Genomic DNA, 19241 nt, shown 5'->3' with positions numbered 1-19241 from the left:
ACATTCTTTTCCCTGTTATATATGTGTGCATGCATGGTACTTGTAGTATAGGTGATATAGATTTTATAATAGTCAATAATTATAGATATAAACAATTATTTTTGTATCTACAATTAATATATATATATATATATATATGGAGAAAGTTTTTATATTTATGTTTTAGACATTTGTTTGGATCATTAATGTAATACTCTATTATACAGAATTTTATACCTATGACATAAAATAGAGATGATGAGGTGCTACGACCTCTAAAAGAAAATATATTTGTGTAATATAGTATAGATATTTTATTCTAAAAGCCTTTGAAGAAAAAGGGATAAAACAAAATTCATTAAAACGAAAGCGCAATATCCACGAAGCGATAAAGTAAACGAAGTAAGATAGAGCAAGCTAACAAGATTATATCCTAAGAGTTTCAAAATATAGATAACAAAACTCAAGACTCGGCTCGTGAAGATAAATCGGCCCGAGCACATAAGTATATCTATACATATACATATGTAGGAAATCCAAAGGAACCCAAAATACAAAGTTACAGAACCTGTTTCTCCAAAACAACATTTAAGAGAAAGCTAATACATTAAATATATAAGCAGTGGAGATATTAAGTATATAAATAAATACACATAACCAAAAAGAGCCCAAAAAAATAAGGATCTTCGCTAATCAAAAGTTTCTAGCATGTCTCAGCAAGGTGCTGCCTGACTTGCATATGAAAACCACAAAATCCGCATGGGTGAGAACCGGAGGTTCTCAGCATCGTAACAGTGCCCACATATCTAACATATAATGTCATGGGAAAGTCAAAGGCAATCCTAGAACTTCCGACAATAGATTTAAACTTAAAACCAACATTTAAGATCATAAAAATAAGGCAAGGTATCTAAAGAGTTCTAACTTATCTCAATTCTAACTTAACCCTTAAAATCATCAACATTCCTCCAATCCTCTGAAACTCTGATAGAACCTCATAGACAAACAAAACAGATAAAGCAAACACAAGTAGAAAACAGGTACAACAAGAAGATCATATAGCAAGTAAGTATAGTAATTTCACAAAGGCAATTCCAAGTAATGCAAATTCAAACAAGACAAACAGATGCGTATGATGCATGTCTTTCCTACTGGCTGTGAGCTCAAGTGTCAGTTACTTTTCCAGAACCCAACACACCTGGATATTGTCTCTCTATGCCTCCACACTCTTGGGATATAGTGTCCGTCACACTCTCAAGATATAGTGTCCGTCACACTCATGGGATATAGTGCCCGTCGCATTTCTTGAGACAAAGTGCTCCCACACTCTTGGGATATAGCGCCCGCCATGCCACGCTCTTGGGATATAGTGTCCGTCATACTCATGGGATATAGTGCCCGACACACTTCTCAGGGTAAAGTACTCTCACACTATTGGGATACTCGACATGCCACGTTCTTGGGATATAGTGTCTGTCACACTCATAGGATAGAGTGCCTGACACACCTTACAACAGAGAGAAACTTACACATTCTCATCACGAACGAAGGCTCAATCATCACATTCATTCACAGTCGTTCATAATCATTTCACAACCATTCATCATTGCAATGACATCACATATACTCCATGTATTCACATTTTCCATATATAAGTCATCACTTTCCAACCTTATTTTACCACCAAGATACCTCATCTTCTGTAGCTTCATCTCATTACTAGGTTTACTACTGAGATCTAGGGTTAAAAGAGTGAAAGTAAAGGTTTAGAAGTTCAAAATTAGGTTTAAAACACAAAATATTCATTTGCTGAAAAATAGGGCTATGCGTACGCATGTCACGTGTACGCGTGGCCCACGCGTATGCGTGAGGGTGCGTTTGGACCAAGACGCGTACACATTACCCTTCCCGCGTACGCATACGCATCAAACAAAATCGAATGTTCGCGTACGCAAAAACCCAGGTCACGCGTACGCGTGAGCGTACATTTTTGCCCGCGTATAGAATGTATGCGTATGCATACAACGCAGCAGCACCAAAAAGCTTCTAAGTCAAGATTTTTCGGTTTACACACTAAACTTTGATCGAGCATAACTTCCTCATTTTAAAATATTTTTCCTCTGTTCTTCGAACGGCATAATCATCTCGGACCAAAGTTTCTTTATAGAAAAGTTTGAAATAAATCGAAGGTCTGGAAACCAAATTATACTCCGTCAAAGTTGAGTTAAAATCACAATTTTCATAAAACTCTACAACCTCCATTTTCAAAATATACCAATTCCTACCTTTTAAAACCAACCTAAAAACCTACCAAATTCAGCATTAAATATTATCCAACTCCTTCATTATATCCACATCCTACCAATCCTCTATTTTTCTCAATTTCCAATCCAATAGTTCCAATTTAACAATATCCATTCATACATCATCAAGTGTCTATATTAAATACAATATTTAACTTCAAATTCATCAATCACTATACATATACCACTCAATATCATATACAAATCACATACTTATCAACAAGAATATCATCAATAATCCCCAAAATCATTAACCACGTACATAATAATTATTCTCACCCAATCAACCACAACCATCCAAAATCATTATCCATATAATCAACATAATTCACATCATTCAATCAATTACATCAACAATTCAATTCTCATCTTAGGGTCACTAGCCTAAGTTTTCACAATACATTATATTTTAGATACAGGAAACCAAAATCATACTTTGCCCGATTTTTCGCTTAACTCGGAACACTTTCAATTTCACTTTTCCTCAACTTTCAAGGCCTCAACACCTCACCAACAGATTTTCCAGCATATAGCTCCACTTCCAAGCTTTCCAAAACCTCAATCAAGCTCCAATATACATATATACACTACCTATTCCACAATATCGCATTTAAACATAGCAACTTAACACTCATATACAATAAATCAAGAATTCCACAAGGATTGAGAATTCTTACCATACCTAAGGATCAAAGAGGCAAGATTGAGCCTTCCCCTTAAGTTAATTAGATCCTATAACATCAAAAGCTCAAAATTTCAACAATTTTACCCAATAATTTTGAATTCAAAGACTGGGAAATCAGAGAGGGATTCATGGCTTACCTCTTGAATAAAGTTTTGGGCTTTGTAGAGCTCGACGCCGCGGTCGCGTGGCCGCAAATAGTGCGACGATCGGAGTTTCGGATCAAAAGTTACAAGGATTTAAAGATCAAACTAGGTTTGTTTTTCATGGAATGTTCTTCCCTTCCCGTATGTGTTTCAGCGTGTTTGATGGTTGGAGTGGGGAGGGAGTGGGGAGGGAAGGGCTGGGTTTTGGGCCCAATACGGTCCAGTTCGTCACGTTCGACTCAATTTTAGGCCAAATTCTTTGAAATTTGTGTCGAAATTTTCGTTTTAATTTTCTCTATCATTTTAAACCATAAAAATTACATTTCTTATTTCCTATAATAAACTATAATTTATGAATTAATTAACCAGATTTTACAATTAATATAAATAATTTTTTTTTAAGTCTTGATTGTATAATTATTGTATAAATAAATTGTTCACATAGTATTATTAATATGTGTTTTTTTTAATAGAACAATGACTAATAGAATTTATTTATTTTATTAATATTTAGTTAATAAAAATATTTTTATACATCTTATCTTAAATTTTAATTGTATATAAATAAAACATTAACAAAAAATGTTAACTTCTAATTAACACTTTTTATTATATATATGATAAAGTACTAAATTAGTCCTTTATATTTGAGTTTAAAATTAAAGAATTAGGTTCAAATGTTCTAAAATTAGGAGCGAGACTAAAACTCAAACTCGAGTCATCTGAAGATGAGAGAATATGTCATTTTAGTTATAGTTCGTTGGGAACCAATTTAGTACTTTACCCATATGGGTAAAGTACTGTATATATTTATCCAGTACTTTACCAATTTAGTACTTTACCCATATATATCTATATTTACCAATTTAGTACTTTATCCATATATATATTTATTTATTTATTTATCGAATATAGTTAATAATTAAGTTTAAGCTTTTGTAAAGTAGTCCTGTATAATACGATTTTGTTTTCTTTATTAATTAGGTGTTACTATCCTAATGCATGGTGGTATGGATGTTTTGACAATGAAATAATAAGTTAAGCAGTTACCTTCCTAATGATTGTTTAGACGACATAATTTAAGATTAAGATAGTATATAAATTATTTAATTTTAGTTATCGTGTCTAAAAATTTTATAATTTAAAATCTCACATATGAAAGGAGAAAAATATTAAAAGACCAATATTTTTTTAATTAATTTTAGCTAATATTCTGAGCTAACATTTTATTTCTATACTATTAGAATTTAGAATTCTTAAAATTTAAATTTTAGTGTTTAAAATTAATCTAGTGTATGTTGATTAAAAATGATATATCAAACTTAAATACATATATAAATAATGTTATTTGGGAGTCGAATTGAAGATCAATATCTTTGGCTTCCATTAAAAAAAAGGTATCTAGTATTTGTGAAGTAGAGAAAGTAGATGTTTGTTTGGAGAAAGTGGAAGTGGAAGTGTGGAAGCAAGCATTTGTCTTCACACATAAACTTTCGGCTACATCACACATGCTATCTATAAATAGCGGATTTGGTCCTCTAAAGTTTGAATTTCACTTTAGAGAATAAAGTGTGATATTCTACCCTTGAATAATTTCTTTTTCATATTTATTATTAGTCCTACCTATGAAATTAATGGTAAGAGATCACACTTTACTCTCTAAAGTGAAATTTAAACTTTAGAGGATCCAAATCCATAAATAGCATAATAAAGATTTCATATGTTTGCAATTAGCATACTCATCAAGGTAGCATTATCACTAATAATTATATTCGAATTTTTAGTGTTAGAAAGATAAGAGAGAACAATAAAAAAAATGTCACGTGTATTCTAATTATATAGAATGATACAATATAAAAAGATGTTTATAGATATTAAGAGAATTAAAATAATAAAGATATAATATTTTACAATAAATATTTAGATATGTTAAATAATTTTAATTAATACTAATTAATCTTAATATATTCTAATATTTAGATTGTTGAGTAAAGTATCGTTTTTGTCCCCAACGTTTGGGGTAAGTTCTATTTGTTTTCCTAACGTTTAAATCGTCCTATTTGTATTCTTAACGTTTATAAAAGTGATTCAATGTTATCCTACTATCAATTATACTAATAAATCAGATTATATTTTTCAATTATTCTCAATTGGATGTATTCATTCTCAATTAGGTCTCACTTGGATGTGTTCGATTTTAATATTATACTCACTATTTGTGTTTAGATTCAATTATGTTCCTAGAAAAGTGAATTATATAAATGTTGTAGGAATTAGTTTCAACATTTGATGAGCTATTTTTCGGAGTAGATCATCGATTCTATCCTAAATATTTGTATTCTAACTTCAAGAAGAGGTTTTTAAAACTCAAACTAAAGTGCTCATGATGTGTAATTGACGGCAGGATAACATTGAATCACTTTTACAAATGTTAGAGATATAAATAGGACGATTTACGTTAGGGACACAAATAGAATTTATTCTAAATGTTGAAGACAAAAATAATACTTTACTCTATGTTGTTTTAACTAATAAACTATGATGCCGTTGTACTAGTTTTGTCACATTCACTTTCTTTCTTTTGTTCGCAAGTCAAACTAATTCACAACATGTAATCTAGGAAGCACCGATACGACACGCGATACGGACACGACACGACATGGATACGCTGACACGTTCTTTTTATAAAAAATTGGATACGACATATTTAGGATACGTTGTGAAATAAAATTTAAATAATATATTAAATTAATAAAATATCATATTGTAAATATAAGAGTAAATATAGTTGAATAAAAAAATCTTAAAATTATGCAATTATTAAAAAAATAAAAAATTTTAAGCTAATGAGTAAGTAAGCTACTAAAGACAAACGGTAAGTAGATTTAGGTTTTGATTTATTAATTATTTAAATTTTGATTTGTTTTAATTTTAGAATATTTTAAAATTAGAAAGAAAAAATTGGTTAATCGGACCATAAAATTACAAAATCAATTAAAGATTTACAGCCCAGCAGAAAGATCCGTCTCATGAACATCTAAATCGAGTCGGACTCGTTCGGATTCGTGACAGCTCCACCAAAATTCTGCACCGCAAGAAGACACGCCGCCAATATGCTCGTTTGAAGTATCCACCGCGTGTCGGCGTCGGATTCGCGTCCGACTCAGATACGCCGGCACCATAAGAGAATCCGTGCTTCATAGCATGTAATTATAAAAACTTATACTAGTATGTCATTTTTATTTAGAGAATCTGTCCTAACCGAACTGAGCGGCCACGATATCAATATATAGAATTCAAGTTAAAAACTACGTCACACAAATTAAAACATGATTGGATTTGCTAAGAAGGATTAGTTACGTAATTCTACAAGCTAAATGCTTTGAAATGTTCAAGATTAAATGATCAGTTTTTGGTCACACGTTTTAAATTATTTGAAAATTCTTCCAAAGGTTGATTGAGATTTGAGAAACAACGATGTAATGATGTAATTAAGAAGAGGGTATCTCTGATTCTCTTCTGCAGAGCGAATAGCTGAAGAAAAAAAAAACAGTGAAAAATACTTTTTTTTTTTTTTCAAATAAAACTAGTAATGGGTTTTGTCTTTTTTGGTCGTAGTATTTCCTTTCTTATAATGGGCCTTATCTTTTTGGTCGGGCCCACGTAATTTTTTTGGGGTCTGAGCCACATCTCCGTTTTCTACTCGTTTTAATGCACATAAAATTCACATTTTAAATAACTTATTTTTGTTTTGAAAGTTTCAAAATTGTCTTAATTAATGAGCTAATATCGTGGACATTGACTGTCCTATATGTACAGGCACAACGTTTGACTTTGAATGATCGTGAAGGCAAATATTTAGTATAATAAACGAGTTATATTTTTACTTGTTTAGTTCGTCTATTTTTTTTAATGCAAATCAAGCTTATTTATTTCCTGGTTGTGACTCATCTTTCTGACGGTTTCAATTATAGTCTTTTCCTTTATTGGGAAATATAGTCTTGTTAATTCGTATATGAATAATTTTTGAAATGTATAATCACATTTATTTTTTAAAAAGATTAAACAAACACATTTAGTTAATAACATTAAGTATATAATTTTAATACAGTAATAATATAAAAAATTTACACAATGATCTGAATAATGTTAAACTTTTGGATAAATAACCTCCAATATATTTCAATATATTCTGAATGTCCCAAATTAAAAAATACAACATCAAAGTCCCAAACTACCTTTCTATATAAATCGCAGTAAATGAATTCGATTTAGCGAATCACATAGTAAATCGAATCAAATTGATTCGATTTCTAGAATGAAAATCGAAACTAGTTAATTCGAATTACGTAAATGGTTGAAAAGTGAATAAATCGAATTTAGTGAATTCGATTTTTAAAAACGTTTGAATCGAATTGAGAAGATTCGATTTAGCCAACACCCAAAGTAAATCGAATCTACTTGTTTCGATTTACATGAACTTCTCGTCGTGCATCATTCGAATCAAATTGATTCGATTTTCTTGGATCTTCGCTATATAAACAAATCGAAATCAGTTGATTCGAACCATAGAAACCTCATACCCCACTCCAACCCCACCACCCAATTTCGAGATTCTCTGAAAGCAACCCGGGGACAACCGAATCTGCATGCATGGAAGACGATTCGAATCGTCTGTATCGACTAGATGGAGTTGCGCATATTGCCGGTGCCGTCCACCTGGAGGTTAGTGTTTTTAAATATTTAATTATTTTTTTAAATAAATTAGTAGTTAGTTAGAAATGTTAGTGTGAGATTTTTAAAACAAATCGAAAAACAGATATTTGAATTTAGTTCATGTCAGACTTAGTGAGTCATTAACTATAGAACAGAGTTAGCTGTAGAGTCATGAATAGGGTTAAGTACAGGTTTCTATGTGTGTTAATAAAAAGCATTTTTTTTATCTCATGTTATTAATGTTTTTGTTAATATGAAGAAATCGTGAGTAATGCAGTGGTTAGCGTTTTTATCTTTAAAAGATTGGCAGGGATTTATTGTAAAAATGTTTGCAAAGTGATAGCATGCAATGTCTGTGCCAACTAGAAATTTTGATGCATTGAGCAGTTTTTTTGTGACGAATGTGAGAAGTCATCTTGTGTTCTTATGCATCCCATCGATGCATCAGTAGCATGAGACGGTAGCACGGGATGATGTTGAATGACAGGATCGTTCCTTACTTACAGATGGCTGGTCTTTACTATCTTGCAAGATTGAACGAGAGCTGGTTTCGGTTGGACGAGCCGTTGGTCAGCGCCTTCGTAGAGAGATGGCGCCTTTAGACGCATACATTCCACATGCCTTTTGGGGAGTGCACGATAACCCTACAGGATGTAGCGTACCACCTTGGTCTCCCAATCGACGATCAGTATGTTAGCGGATACCTGACAGACTTTTCACAATATATAGAGGGTGGCCGACCACTATGGGTGTGGTTTGAGGAGCTGCTCGGGGTGTTACCTCCTGCGAACTCCATCGACAAGTTCACAGTGAAGTGCACATGGTTTGAGGAGACGTTTAGTGAGCTTCCACAGTGAAATGCACATGGTTTGAGGAGACGTTTAGTGCACATGGGGCAGATGAGGAGACGATTATGAGGTATGCCCATGCGTACATGATGATGCTCCTATCGACGTAGCTATTTGGGGACAAGTCAGGTACACGCCTCCACATCCGATGGCTGTCGTACGTCGCCAGGTTGGAGGACATGGGTCAGTACAGTTGGGGTACTGATTAGTACCTGAACTAGATGCTCCCCACCCACAGGTGGAGTCGTCCATGGTGTCTCCTCCTCGTTATCATCAGCAGCAATTGTTGTGGGCTCCACATCATCATTATCATAATCCTGTAATGCATCCTCAACCCCATCGGGTGCTCCAACCTCTCCGAATACCGGAACACACGGAGGAGAACAGGGCGCCGCGAAAGCACCGTCTCCCAATGGTCCAGCCTACCAATGCATCACAACTGCGATTCAGATTGACGACAAAGGATGGTGAAGCCACTAAATCTGGCTCGGGTGCAATCACCGGCATTGCTGACGAGGATCCAACAGGCAATGCACTAGAGCTGGCTAGATGTCCTGTGGAGTGCATATTCCTGTTCGAGCCTCCAGAATTAGATTCCACATCCACAAGTTTCGCCAACAATTCCGGAGTCCTCACCTCAGGAAACTGACGGCGGCAATGAAATAGCACCTGCATATCTTCGTCACTGCTAATAACGAATGAATCATACTTTACATCATCGCGTAACACAGAAATCGGAATTCGATAGAACAACTTCTCCACCTGTTTCACGCCATGCAGTCCTAGTCTCTGGAGTATACTATTCTTAAACTCAGCGAAACTGGTCGAATGTTTGAGAAAAACACTCGGCGGGTCTTTGTCAGTGACTTAATTCCTCTCGCGTTTACTTCTTGATAGACCATCTATAGTGCACAAGAGTTACAAAACTTTTATCACTAGCTATTGTGAATCTCACTCTTCTACAAAATTTTGTGTACCATCTCGTTTTTATATACTTCATTGCTTTGTAAATCGAAACATTTAAATTCGATTTACTCTAATGTTGGTTGCATGTGTAAATCAAATTTAATTCATTCGGTTTATAGATTCGATTTTTTTTTTTTTGGTGACTATAGATTCGATTTATGTTCATCTCTAAATCGAATTGATTTGATTCAATTTTAATTGAATTTTATTTTTTACCTAATTTGAATCAATTTGATTCGATTTATTACGTATTATTTCACTAAATTGAATTCACTTGGTTGGATTTATATAAAAATCTGATTTGAAACTTTAACTGCATTTTTTGAGAACATATTAAAATGCATTGGAGTTAATCAAGTCATTTGTTCTAAACTTTTAGAAGGCTACAAATCTAAGAATTAATTATTTTTATCCACTAACCAAGTTAGGTTGGTCTAGTGGTTAGCTCACTAGTCCGCTTAAGCAAGTGTCGGGGGTTTGAATCCCGTCTTGTGCATGCAGCAACCCATTGGCCAGCGACAAACCCTTAAATGGAGCTCAGTACCGCGACAGATTAGTCATTGACCTGCCGGGTTGGGGGATACCGTGGGAAATCAAAAAAAAAAAAAAAATTTTATCCACGTAATAATAAAAGTAATTAATATTGAAAAAGCGTAAAGGGATAAACAACGATGGTTAGATACTTGAAATTAATTTTGTAATGGGAAATGAGATCATGCGACACGGTTTTCCAGAAAGAGAGACGCCTTGAGCTTTATGCAGATTGCAGCACCGTGTCAACTGAAAACTTCATCAGTTTGTTACCATTTCCACTTCTGCGTTTGGGTTTGGATTTGGATTTCGAATTTCAGTTTCTTCTTCCTCAGGACACATAACTACTCATTTCTTTGTCTTCCTTCCAAACAGACAAATTTAAGGATCTTCGTATCTTCCAATGTTCGCACAATTTCCTGCTCTCTCTCTACTTTTCATAGGACAATTGGCGCGGCATCATCATACGTGAATGTGATCACTCTCTTATCTTGTGATTTTCTTTCTTCCTTTTAATTGTTTGTATAGTTGCAAGTTTGAACCTTTCTGCGGTCCTTGTGTTGTTTTGCTTCAAAACTTGTGTGTTTACTTTAGTGGGTAATTGGGTATGTCAATGTTCTTTGTTGTTGACTAGAAAGTCCTCTCCTTTGCTCTTTCTGGTAATTGGGGGAAGCTTCCCAATTTGGCTGCTGCTGCCACTTGTTTTGGAATCGTCCTCATAGACTTGTTCTTTGAGGAAGATCAATTAGTTGATTTAATTATTTCTATGCAGGTTGTATTTGGATTAATTAGTTTCATAGCAAGAATTAGATCAAAGAAGAATGAGGGGTCGTAGGAGGATGAGGAAGATCCGTTTGAGCAAGATCTATTCATTTGCATTATGTGGTAAAGGAACCTTAGAGGGAGAACATTCACAGATTGGGGGGCAGGGTTTTTCCAGGGTGGTGTTCTGCAATGAGGAAGGGGTTATGCAAAATTATTCAGATAATTCTGTAAGATCCACAAAATATACTGCTGTCAGTTTCTTGCCAAAGTCACTGTTTGAGCAGTTTAGGAGGGTTGCTAATTTCTATTTCTTGGTCATTGGTGTCTTGGCAATGACAAAGCTTGCTCCTTACACTGCTGTCAGCGCAATCGTTCCCCTCTGTGTCATCGTTGGGGCGACCATGGTCAAAGAGGGTATCGAAGATTGGCGTCGCAAGACACAGGTGCTCTATTACACTATTGTGATTGTGAATTTTATTTTTAACGTCAATGACAATTACAATTCCTTCAGCTTGTTGTCTTAAATCCTGCTGTGGAAGTTTGTATTAGATTCAAACTGAATCATGGTCTCTTTTGTGTGTTTATATTTACTGTTTATTTGTAGTTTAGAGTCCCTGTAAAATCTATGGACTATTGGACATTTAACTCTTAAATTGAAGAATACCAGGAACTTTTACAAAGATTATGGAATATTCCGGTTATAAGAACTGAAAGATTCTATTTGACCGTAGTACTAATGAAATTGGTGAGAGAAATGAAATGGTCATTTTAGATGAGTCATGATCTACCATGGACAGCTTATTCAATATAATAAATTCTAGTATCTTCTAAATAATCTCTTGGATTCAGTCTTGTACAGTTTTCTATAACAAAATTGTGGTCAGCAACATTACATGCATCCTTAAGTTCAGTGCAAATTTGGTCATGGTTTATTTATGTTTTTTACTTGTGTAATATAATATTTATAATGGAAATCAAACAACGATCAAACAGTTCTATGTATCTTATCCTTGAAATGGGATAACCAGCTAGACATGTTGCTTGAGGATCATTTAGCATTTAACTAAAGATTATAATTTCTGCATTGTCTATTTGATGATCATTATGCGGTATGGTTTGGGAATAGGAAAAAGGTTAGTGTTTATGGCATTATGGCAAGCTATCAAGTTGGTATATAATTTGGCTAATGGGTTAATTCTGCAGGATATTGAGGTGAACAATAGAAAAGTCAAAGTGCATAAAGGTGATGGTGTTTTTGAATATACCGAATGGAAGAATCTGAGGGTGGGGAATATAGTTAAGGTAGAGAAGGATAATTTTTTCCCTGCAGACCTCCTATTGCTTTCATCCAGTTATGAGGATGCAGTGTGTTATGTTGAGACCATGAACTTAGATGGAGAGACAAATTTGAAGTTAAAACAAGGATTGGACGTAACTTCTTCCTTACAGGACGACTCCAACTTCCGTGATTTTAAGGCTGTAGTTAAATGTGAAGACCCAAATGCAAATTTGTACTCATTTGTTGGGAGCCTGGAGTTTGAAGAGCAAAAATATCCCCTTTCTCCTCAGCAACTTCTTTTGAGAGACTCCAAACTTCGAAATACAGACTATGTATTTGGAGCCGTCATCTTCACTGGTCATGACACCAAGGTCATTCAAAACTCTACTGACCCCCCTTCGAAAAGAAGCAAAATTGAGAGAAAGATGGACAGGATTATTTACTTCTTGTTTTGTCTTTTGTTTCTAATTGCATTTGTTGGATCTATCCTCTTTGGCATTGCAACTAAGGATGACTTGGACAACGGGGTGATGAAAAGATGGTATCTGAGGCCCGATGATTCCACGATATTCTTTGATCCAAAAAGAGTCGCTTCAGCTGCCATATTTCATTTTTTGACTGCTTTAATGTTATACGGCTTCTTCATTCCTATCTCCTTGTATTTTTCTATCGAATTGGTGAAAGTCCTTCAAAGCATCTTCATCAATCAAGATGTCCATATGTACTATGAAGAAGCAGACAAGCCAGCCCATGCCCGCACTTCAAACTTGAATGAGGAACTAGGCCAAGTTGATACTATACTTTCTGATAAAACTGGAACTCTGACCTGCAACTCAATGGAGTTCATCAAATGTTCCATTGCTGGAGTAGCTTATGGCCGAGGTGTTACAGAGGTTGAGCAGGCCATGGATAGAAAAATTGGTTCTCCTTTGACTCATGAGCAGGTTTATGGGACAGAATCAGAATCAGATGAAAACAGGAAGTCTTCTGATAGAAAAACACGCATCAAAGGTTTTAACTTTACGGATGAAAGGATAATGAATGGGAACTGGGTTAATGAGCCTCATGCAGATGTTATACAGAAATTTTTTCGCGTATTGGCAATCTGTCACACCGCCATACCGGAAGTGGATGAAGATACAGGAAATGTCTCATATGAGGCTGAATCTCCAGATGAAGCTGCGTTTGTGATTTCTGCTAAAGAAATTGGTTTTGAATTCTTTAAAAGGACTCAGACTAGTTTATCAGTTAATGAATGGGATCCAGTTTCTGGAAACAAAGTGGAAAGGTCAGTATTTTTTCCTTTAAATTCCTTTGTCCGGTCAAAATGCATTTTTTGTAATTCAATTATTGTTCATAGCTATTGCATTTATTGCTGATAAGAGATACAGTTAATAAATATCTTTTGCAGAATGTACCAGCTTCTTAATGTATTAGAATTCAATAGCTCAAGGAAGCGAATGTCGGTAATAGTAAAAGATGAAGAAGGGAGAATTTCGCTACTCTGTAAAGGTGCTGACAGGTTTGTGATAAAATTATCCTCAGCATTTAGTATATTGTTCTTACCCTTGCATTAACCTGATGACTTACCATAACTCCATAAGTCATATTTTCATGCAGTGTCATGTTTGAAAGGCTTGCCTTGAATGGGAGAGAGTTTGAAGATAAAACCTTGGAGCATGTGCAGCAATATGCTGATGCAGGTCTAAGGACCCTGATACTGGCCTATCGTGAACTTGATGAGAATGAATACAAGGAGTTCAATAATGCATTTTACGAAGCAAAAAATTCAGTTACTGCAGATCAGGAGACGCTAATTGAGGAAGTATCAAATAGAATTGAGAGGAATCTAATCCTTCTAGGTGCCACTGCTGTAGAGGACAAGTTACAAAATGGGGTAGGTTACAGGGCAAACCCAATTAAATTTGAAGATTTATGGATTCAAGTTCAGCTTGAAGTTCTTCCTCACAATATTGCTTTTCTAGGTTCCTGATTGCATTGAAAAGCTTGCTCGTGCTGGAATTAAGATTTGGGTTTTAACTGGGGACAAAATGGAGACTGCCATTAATATTGGGTAAATGTTGTGATTATTTCTTTTGTTCATTCATTGGCTTCAGCACGAGAATCACTTTTCAAGACATTTAACACAAACATACTATTGCAGTTTTTCCTGTAGTTTGCTTAGACAAGGGATGAGACAGATTATAATTCATTTGGATGCTCCAGAAATTCAAGCATTGGAGAAGGGTGGTGACAAGATGGCTATTTCCAAGGTAAACGCCATCCCTTAAAATGATGTTGAACTTACGTTTTATGGGTTTGTCCATTAGTAACTGAATTTGCTTGGTATAGCTTACTTTCGATTCTTTAGACAATGTAAGCTCGTTGACTTTGTTTTAAACCATGAGACATTGAATTTTCTCTAATTCCTTCTGTTTTTGTACCCTTTAAAAGATTTCTTCACAGTTGCTAGATGGGATTGCATAGTGTGTCAATATCCTTATGAAACTGTATACTCAATCTTAATATTTTGGTGTCGATTCATGCATGTTTCAGGCATCAAGGGAAAGTGTCCACCGTCAGATATCAGAAGCTGCTTTCCAGCTTACTGCATCCAGAGGAGCCTCTCAGCAGGCATTTGCTCTGATTATTGATGGAAAGTCACTTGCATATGCTCTGGACGATAGTATGAAGAACATGTTTCTGGAGCTCGCAATTCGTTGTGCATCAGTTATCTGCTGTCGCTCGTCACCCAAGCAAAAGGCACTGGTATGTTTCACCATGTTCTATGAGACACTGACTATGGTTTTTTCCCCACTATTTGATATCGGCTCCTCATTTCTTTTCTTAATTTTAATAAGTCCTGGCTAAAATTTTAATCTTTCGTTTTCATATTCTTCTCTTGAAGGTTACTAAATTAGTCAAATCTGGAACCCGTAAAACAACTTTAGCTATTGGGGACGGAGCTAATGATGTGGGAATGCTTCAAGAAGCAGATATAGGGATTGGAATCAGTGGTTTCGAAGGGATGCAGGTATGGATAAACTGGCAAACCATCATATTTTCTTTTATGTTTGTCTTGCACTTTTGATATCATGACATTGCTATATTGTCTCTTTCCCCAGGCTGTGATGTCCAGTGATATTGCAATCGCACAGTTCTGGTATTTGGAAAGATTGCTTCTTGTACATGGTCATTGGTGTTACCGGAGGATATCATCAATGGTATTGCGGCACTAATATATGGATCCCAACATTCTATTAGTGCTGGTTTCAAAAGATGATCTTATTAACTTGTTCATCCTTTTCCGACAGATTTGTTACTTTTTCTACAAGAACATCACATTTGGCTTCACTTTATTCTTGTACGAGGTGTATGCATCCTTCTCTGGAGAGCCTGCATACAATGATTGGTTTTTGTCTCTCTACAGTATCCTCTTTTCGTCGCTTCCCGTGATTGCCCTTGGGGTCTTTGATCAGGATGTATCCGCGAGGTACTGTCTAAAGGTAAACTAATGTTCACTATCTAACTAGCATTATCTTCTCTAATCCTGCATTCCTGGTTCTCATATCCAATTAGTGATGATAATTCCTTTTTTTTTTCCCATTCCCACATGGCAGTTTCCTAAATTATACCAACAAGGAGTGCAAAATGTCCTCTTCCGCTGGCGCCGGATCCTCAGCTGGATGCTCAACGGATTCATTAGTGCGACAATGGTTTTCTTCTTTTGCATAAAAGCGATGGAGGTTCAGGCCTTCGATGAAAAGGGAAGAACCGCAGGGCGTGATATATTGGGAGCAACCATGTACACTTGTGTAGTTTGGATTGTGAACCTGCAGATGGCACTTACTATAAGATACTTCACATTGATTCAACACATTTTCATCTGGGGTTCCATTGCTCTGTGGTATCTGTTCCTCCTTGTGTACGGAGCAATGCCTTCCAAGATTTCAGGAAATGCATACAAAGTCTTCATCGAGACGCTGGCTCCTTCACCTTCCTATTGGTTTGTGACATTCTTTGTGGTGTTCTCAACACTTATACCATACTTTTCATACTCAGCAATTCAGATGAAGTTCTTTCCCATGTACCATGAAAGGGTACAGTGGATAAGGTATGAAGGAAAGAAGAAAAACAATGATCCTGAAAACCATGTGTTGCGGCAGAAGTCATTGCAGCTAACAACTATGGGTTCAAATGCAGGTTTTGCAGCTAATGTTAATCATAGTATAGATATAGATACAGATGTAGATAGAACAACCAACAGAAGATGATAATATTTTGTTTATTTTATTTTTTGAATTATTATTTTGGGCGACTTAGATTTTCTTAAATATGCATGGTACAGAAGAGGTAGAACTGTGATTTTTAATTTTTATTAGACTATTAGACAGCCAACCCTAATGTAGATCAAGATTATAGCATTGAAAAATAATTAGTGGATTACTAAGCTTCCTGATTATATCATAAATACATGGCAAATGTATTCGAAAACTATGTTAGCCTTAAATTATCTAGACATGAATATCATCATCTTTGATGCAACAAGACAAATTTGCAGAGCTTACACATCCCGGAATGTCCACAACTACAGCAACATTCTTTTCTCCCATATTTACTCCTCAGCTGCAATGTTCATTCATATGCTGGTGGTTCTGTTCGTATGTTTGCTAAGGATTTTCATGACTACATAGATTGATTGGTGAGAATCCTTCAATGCTTCTCTGAACTAAACCATCAGCTGTAGAAGAGTAAGGTTCGAAGCATACTAAAAGCAAATTATTGCTCTACACTCATGAATAATCATTGATAAATTTGCTGCTTTAAAGCACGAGTGAATCAAATAAAATATGAAAGGAATATTTGTTTCAAGATAACTTCAGAATGCATTCTGGTTGGTTAGTTCCACAAGATTGGGTACAGTGCATTCAAACTCCTAATGAAAGCTGTAAATAAGACAAAAAGAAACAATTGTCTTTTGCAACAATAAGACAACAATTGACAGAGTAAATGTGAATGAGTCGAATAACAGAATTTGCATGTCATTCATAGCAATATATCAAAAGGATTCACTTCCAAACATGGAAGAATAAATTAGGGGCATGAATTCATGGCCAAGAAGAAGAGAGAATACAATGTGGGTGCTCAGTATACAAGCATATTAATCATTCATCTCCGTAAATAAAATTTGCTTTTGCTTACTGATTACTCAAAAACATGGTAACAGGGAGATATATAACTTATGAAAGAATTTCATCCTATAACAGTTCTCAAAAGGGGCAACCCGAGACAACAAGTCAACAACAAGAAATAATCAAATTCCAATTCTAATTATTGCCCTGTAACATCATCAATCATCACCAAAACATGTTTCTCACCAGTCACTAGCTCTTTGATTCAGTGGTGCTCGGATGATGTCTCCTTATATCGAACTTGTCTACGAATTCCAAAGGAGTAACAGTCTCATTCCTGATCCTCTTGATCTTGGGGCTCAAAAGCCCGCGATGACTGAACCCGTAGAGCTTGAGCACCTGATTATCCGCGAAATTGAAGGCCCTCTCCATGCTGCTGAGGCACCTCTCCACAGGGTAATCCCCATAGCTCCCACAAGGCTTGCAGCCCACGAAATGCGTCACAAACGGCCACCTCTCGTCGCCAAGCCCAGGATGATACTTCTCCGCCATCTCCTCATAGCGGTCGACAAGCCCGGCCCAGTAGCCGTGCAGATAGTAAGAATTCTCAAGGAAAACCTTCTCCATCCACACTTCCTTGGACAGCAAGAGATATATGAGTGCAGACTGATCGTCGGCCTCAAATGCTGGGCGGCCTTTGAGATTGGCAGTGAGGATCCTGCCGGCTTCCTCCCTGATGGGTCCTTTTGGGCCCATGGGGGCCCACTCATCAAGCAAATCCAAGGACCACTGGCAATTCCTAAAGAGGAAGCTGCCAGTATTGACGGCAATCCAAGACTTCTGCTCGAACAAGAGATCAGGGTAACCGTGGAGGACTAAATTGTAATTCTCATACTTGGAGAAGGGAAGCTCGAAAACCATGTCGGTGAAGAAGGCGTCACTATCCATCCACCAAATCCACTCGACCTCAGGGTGCGAGAGCATCAACCGTCTAATCATCGGCAATTTGGCCCAATAACCGGCGAGCTCCTTGTCCAAATGAGCGATGTTGTAAACGATCTCGATGCCGTGAATTCTGCAGTAATCGATCTTGTTCTTGATGGATTTGAGAAGGTAGTGGTCGCCGATGGGGTTATCGCAGGGTTTGGGCGGGGATCCGGTGAGGAGCAAGATCCGTGCCTTGCCGCGAACGAGGTTAGGGTATTCGGGATTGTTTTGGAGCCAGTGCTGGCGTTCGCGGTCCCAATTGCGGATCTTAGGGCCGAGGGAGAAGGAGGAGCTGGCGTTGAGGGCGATGTCGGGCTCGTCGGGTTCGTTAGGGTCGGAGTCGGATCGGATCTCGGCGAGGATACGGTTGGTCTCCTCGATGAGGTTCTGGTTGACGGCGTCGGCGTCGGAGGAGCCGAGATTGACGCCGATGGTGCCGCGGAGAACGAGGATGGTGACGAAGCCGCAGAGGATGGTGATCTTGATGTTGTTGAAGGTTTTGGAGATCTGGCGGGAGCGCGGTGGGTTGCGTCTTGCATTGGAGGCGGCAAGTGCGGTGGTGGTGGGGAGGGCGGTGGCGGTGGCCCTCTTCTGAGCGGAGAGGGTGTCTTGGCCCATTATTGGTACGTGACAGGAGTTGCAATGATTAAATGAAAAATTGAAAATAATGGGAGCCTGCTAGCTCGCTCGCTCAGCATCTACGATCCATGTTATTGGGTTCCAATGCTTTCCGACATGTGTCCAACACCCATTTCTTCAACGATTCTTATTTTATTTCACTCGCTTATGTTGCGCCATTCATCATGTATAAATAATCAATGCTAGATCACTAGATCTCTCTGCACTCTCTTATACTATATTCCTTACAACACCTAGATACTCAAAATAATTATTATTATTGCTAAGT

The 19241-nt window shown here is 36.5% G+C and overlaps 2 protein-coding genes and 1 long non-coding RNA gene across 4 annotated transcripts; 1 reads left to right on the top strand and 2 right to left on the bottom strand.

Moving 5' to 3' along the window:
* Positions 1-1717: 1717 nt before the first annotated feature.
* Positions 1718-3268, bottom strand: LOC148578918 (uncharacterized). Its single transcript, XR_015902693.1, has 3 exons — positions 3105-3268; positions 2960-3014; positions 1718-2873 (listed from the first exon to the last, which is right to left on the bottom strand). It is a non-coding gene; the product is annotated as an uncharacterized LOC148578918 (long non-coding RNA).
* Positions 3269-10321: 7053 nt separating this feature from the next.
* On the top strand, positions 10322-16713 carry LOC107622454 (putative phospholipid-transporting ATPase 9). Of its 2 annotated transcripts, XM_016324347.3 has the most exons (12): positions 10322-10645; positions 10944-11379; positions 12140-13503; positions 13627-13737; positions 13836-14112; positions 14201-14289; positions 14380-14488; positions 14772-14984; positions 15124-15249; positions 15341-15439; positions 15530-15721; positions 15836-16713. In XM_016324347.3, exons 2-12 carry the CDS (start codon positions 10993-10995, stop codon positions 16487-16489), a joined length of 3621 nt encoding a protein of 1206 aa, XP_016179833.1. In that variant the 5' UTR covers positions 10322-10645; positions 10944-10992; the 3' UTR covers positions 16490-16713. The 2 variants fall into 2 exon arrangements, with proteins under 2 accessions (XP_016179833.1, XP_020968590.1); XM_021112931.2 differs by having other exon boundaries at positions 10323-11379; positions 15530-15708.
* A 519-nt stretch (positions 16714-17232) lies between these two features.
* LOC107622455 (putative xyloglucan 6-xylosyltransferase 3) lies at positions 17233-19239 on the bottom strand. The gene has a single exon (XM_016324349.3). It carries the CDS (start codon positions 18950-18952, stop codon positions 17600-17602), a length of 1353 nt encoding a protein of 450 aa, XP_016179835.1. The 5' UTR covers positions 18953-19239; the 3' UTR covers positions 17233-17599.
* Positions 19240-19241: the final 2 nt, after the last annotated feature.

This window comes from Arachis ipaensis, chromosome B10 (genome assembly GCF_059453495.1).
Source record: "Arachis ipaensis isolate K30076 ecotype BB chromosome B10, ASM5945349v1, whole genome shotgun sequence".
Taxonomy (NCBI): domain Eukaryota; kingdom Viridiplantae; phylum Streptophyta; class Magnoliopsida; order Fabales; family Fabaceae; genus Arachis; species Arachis ipaensis.
The sequence above is the reverse complement of the archived record's forward strand: the minus strand, read 5'-3'. Positions and strand labels throughout refer to the sequence as shown.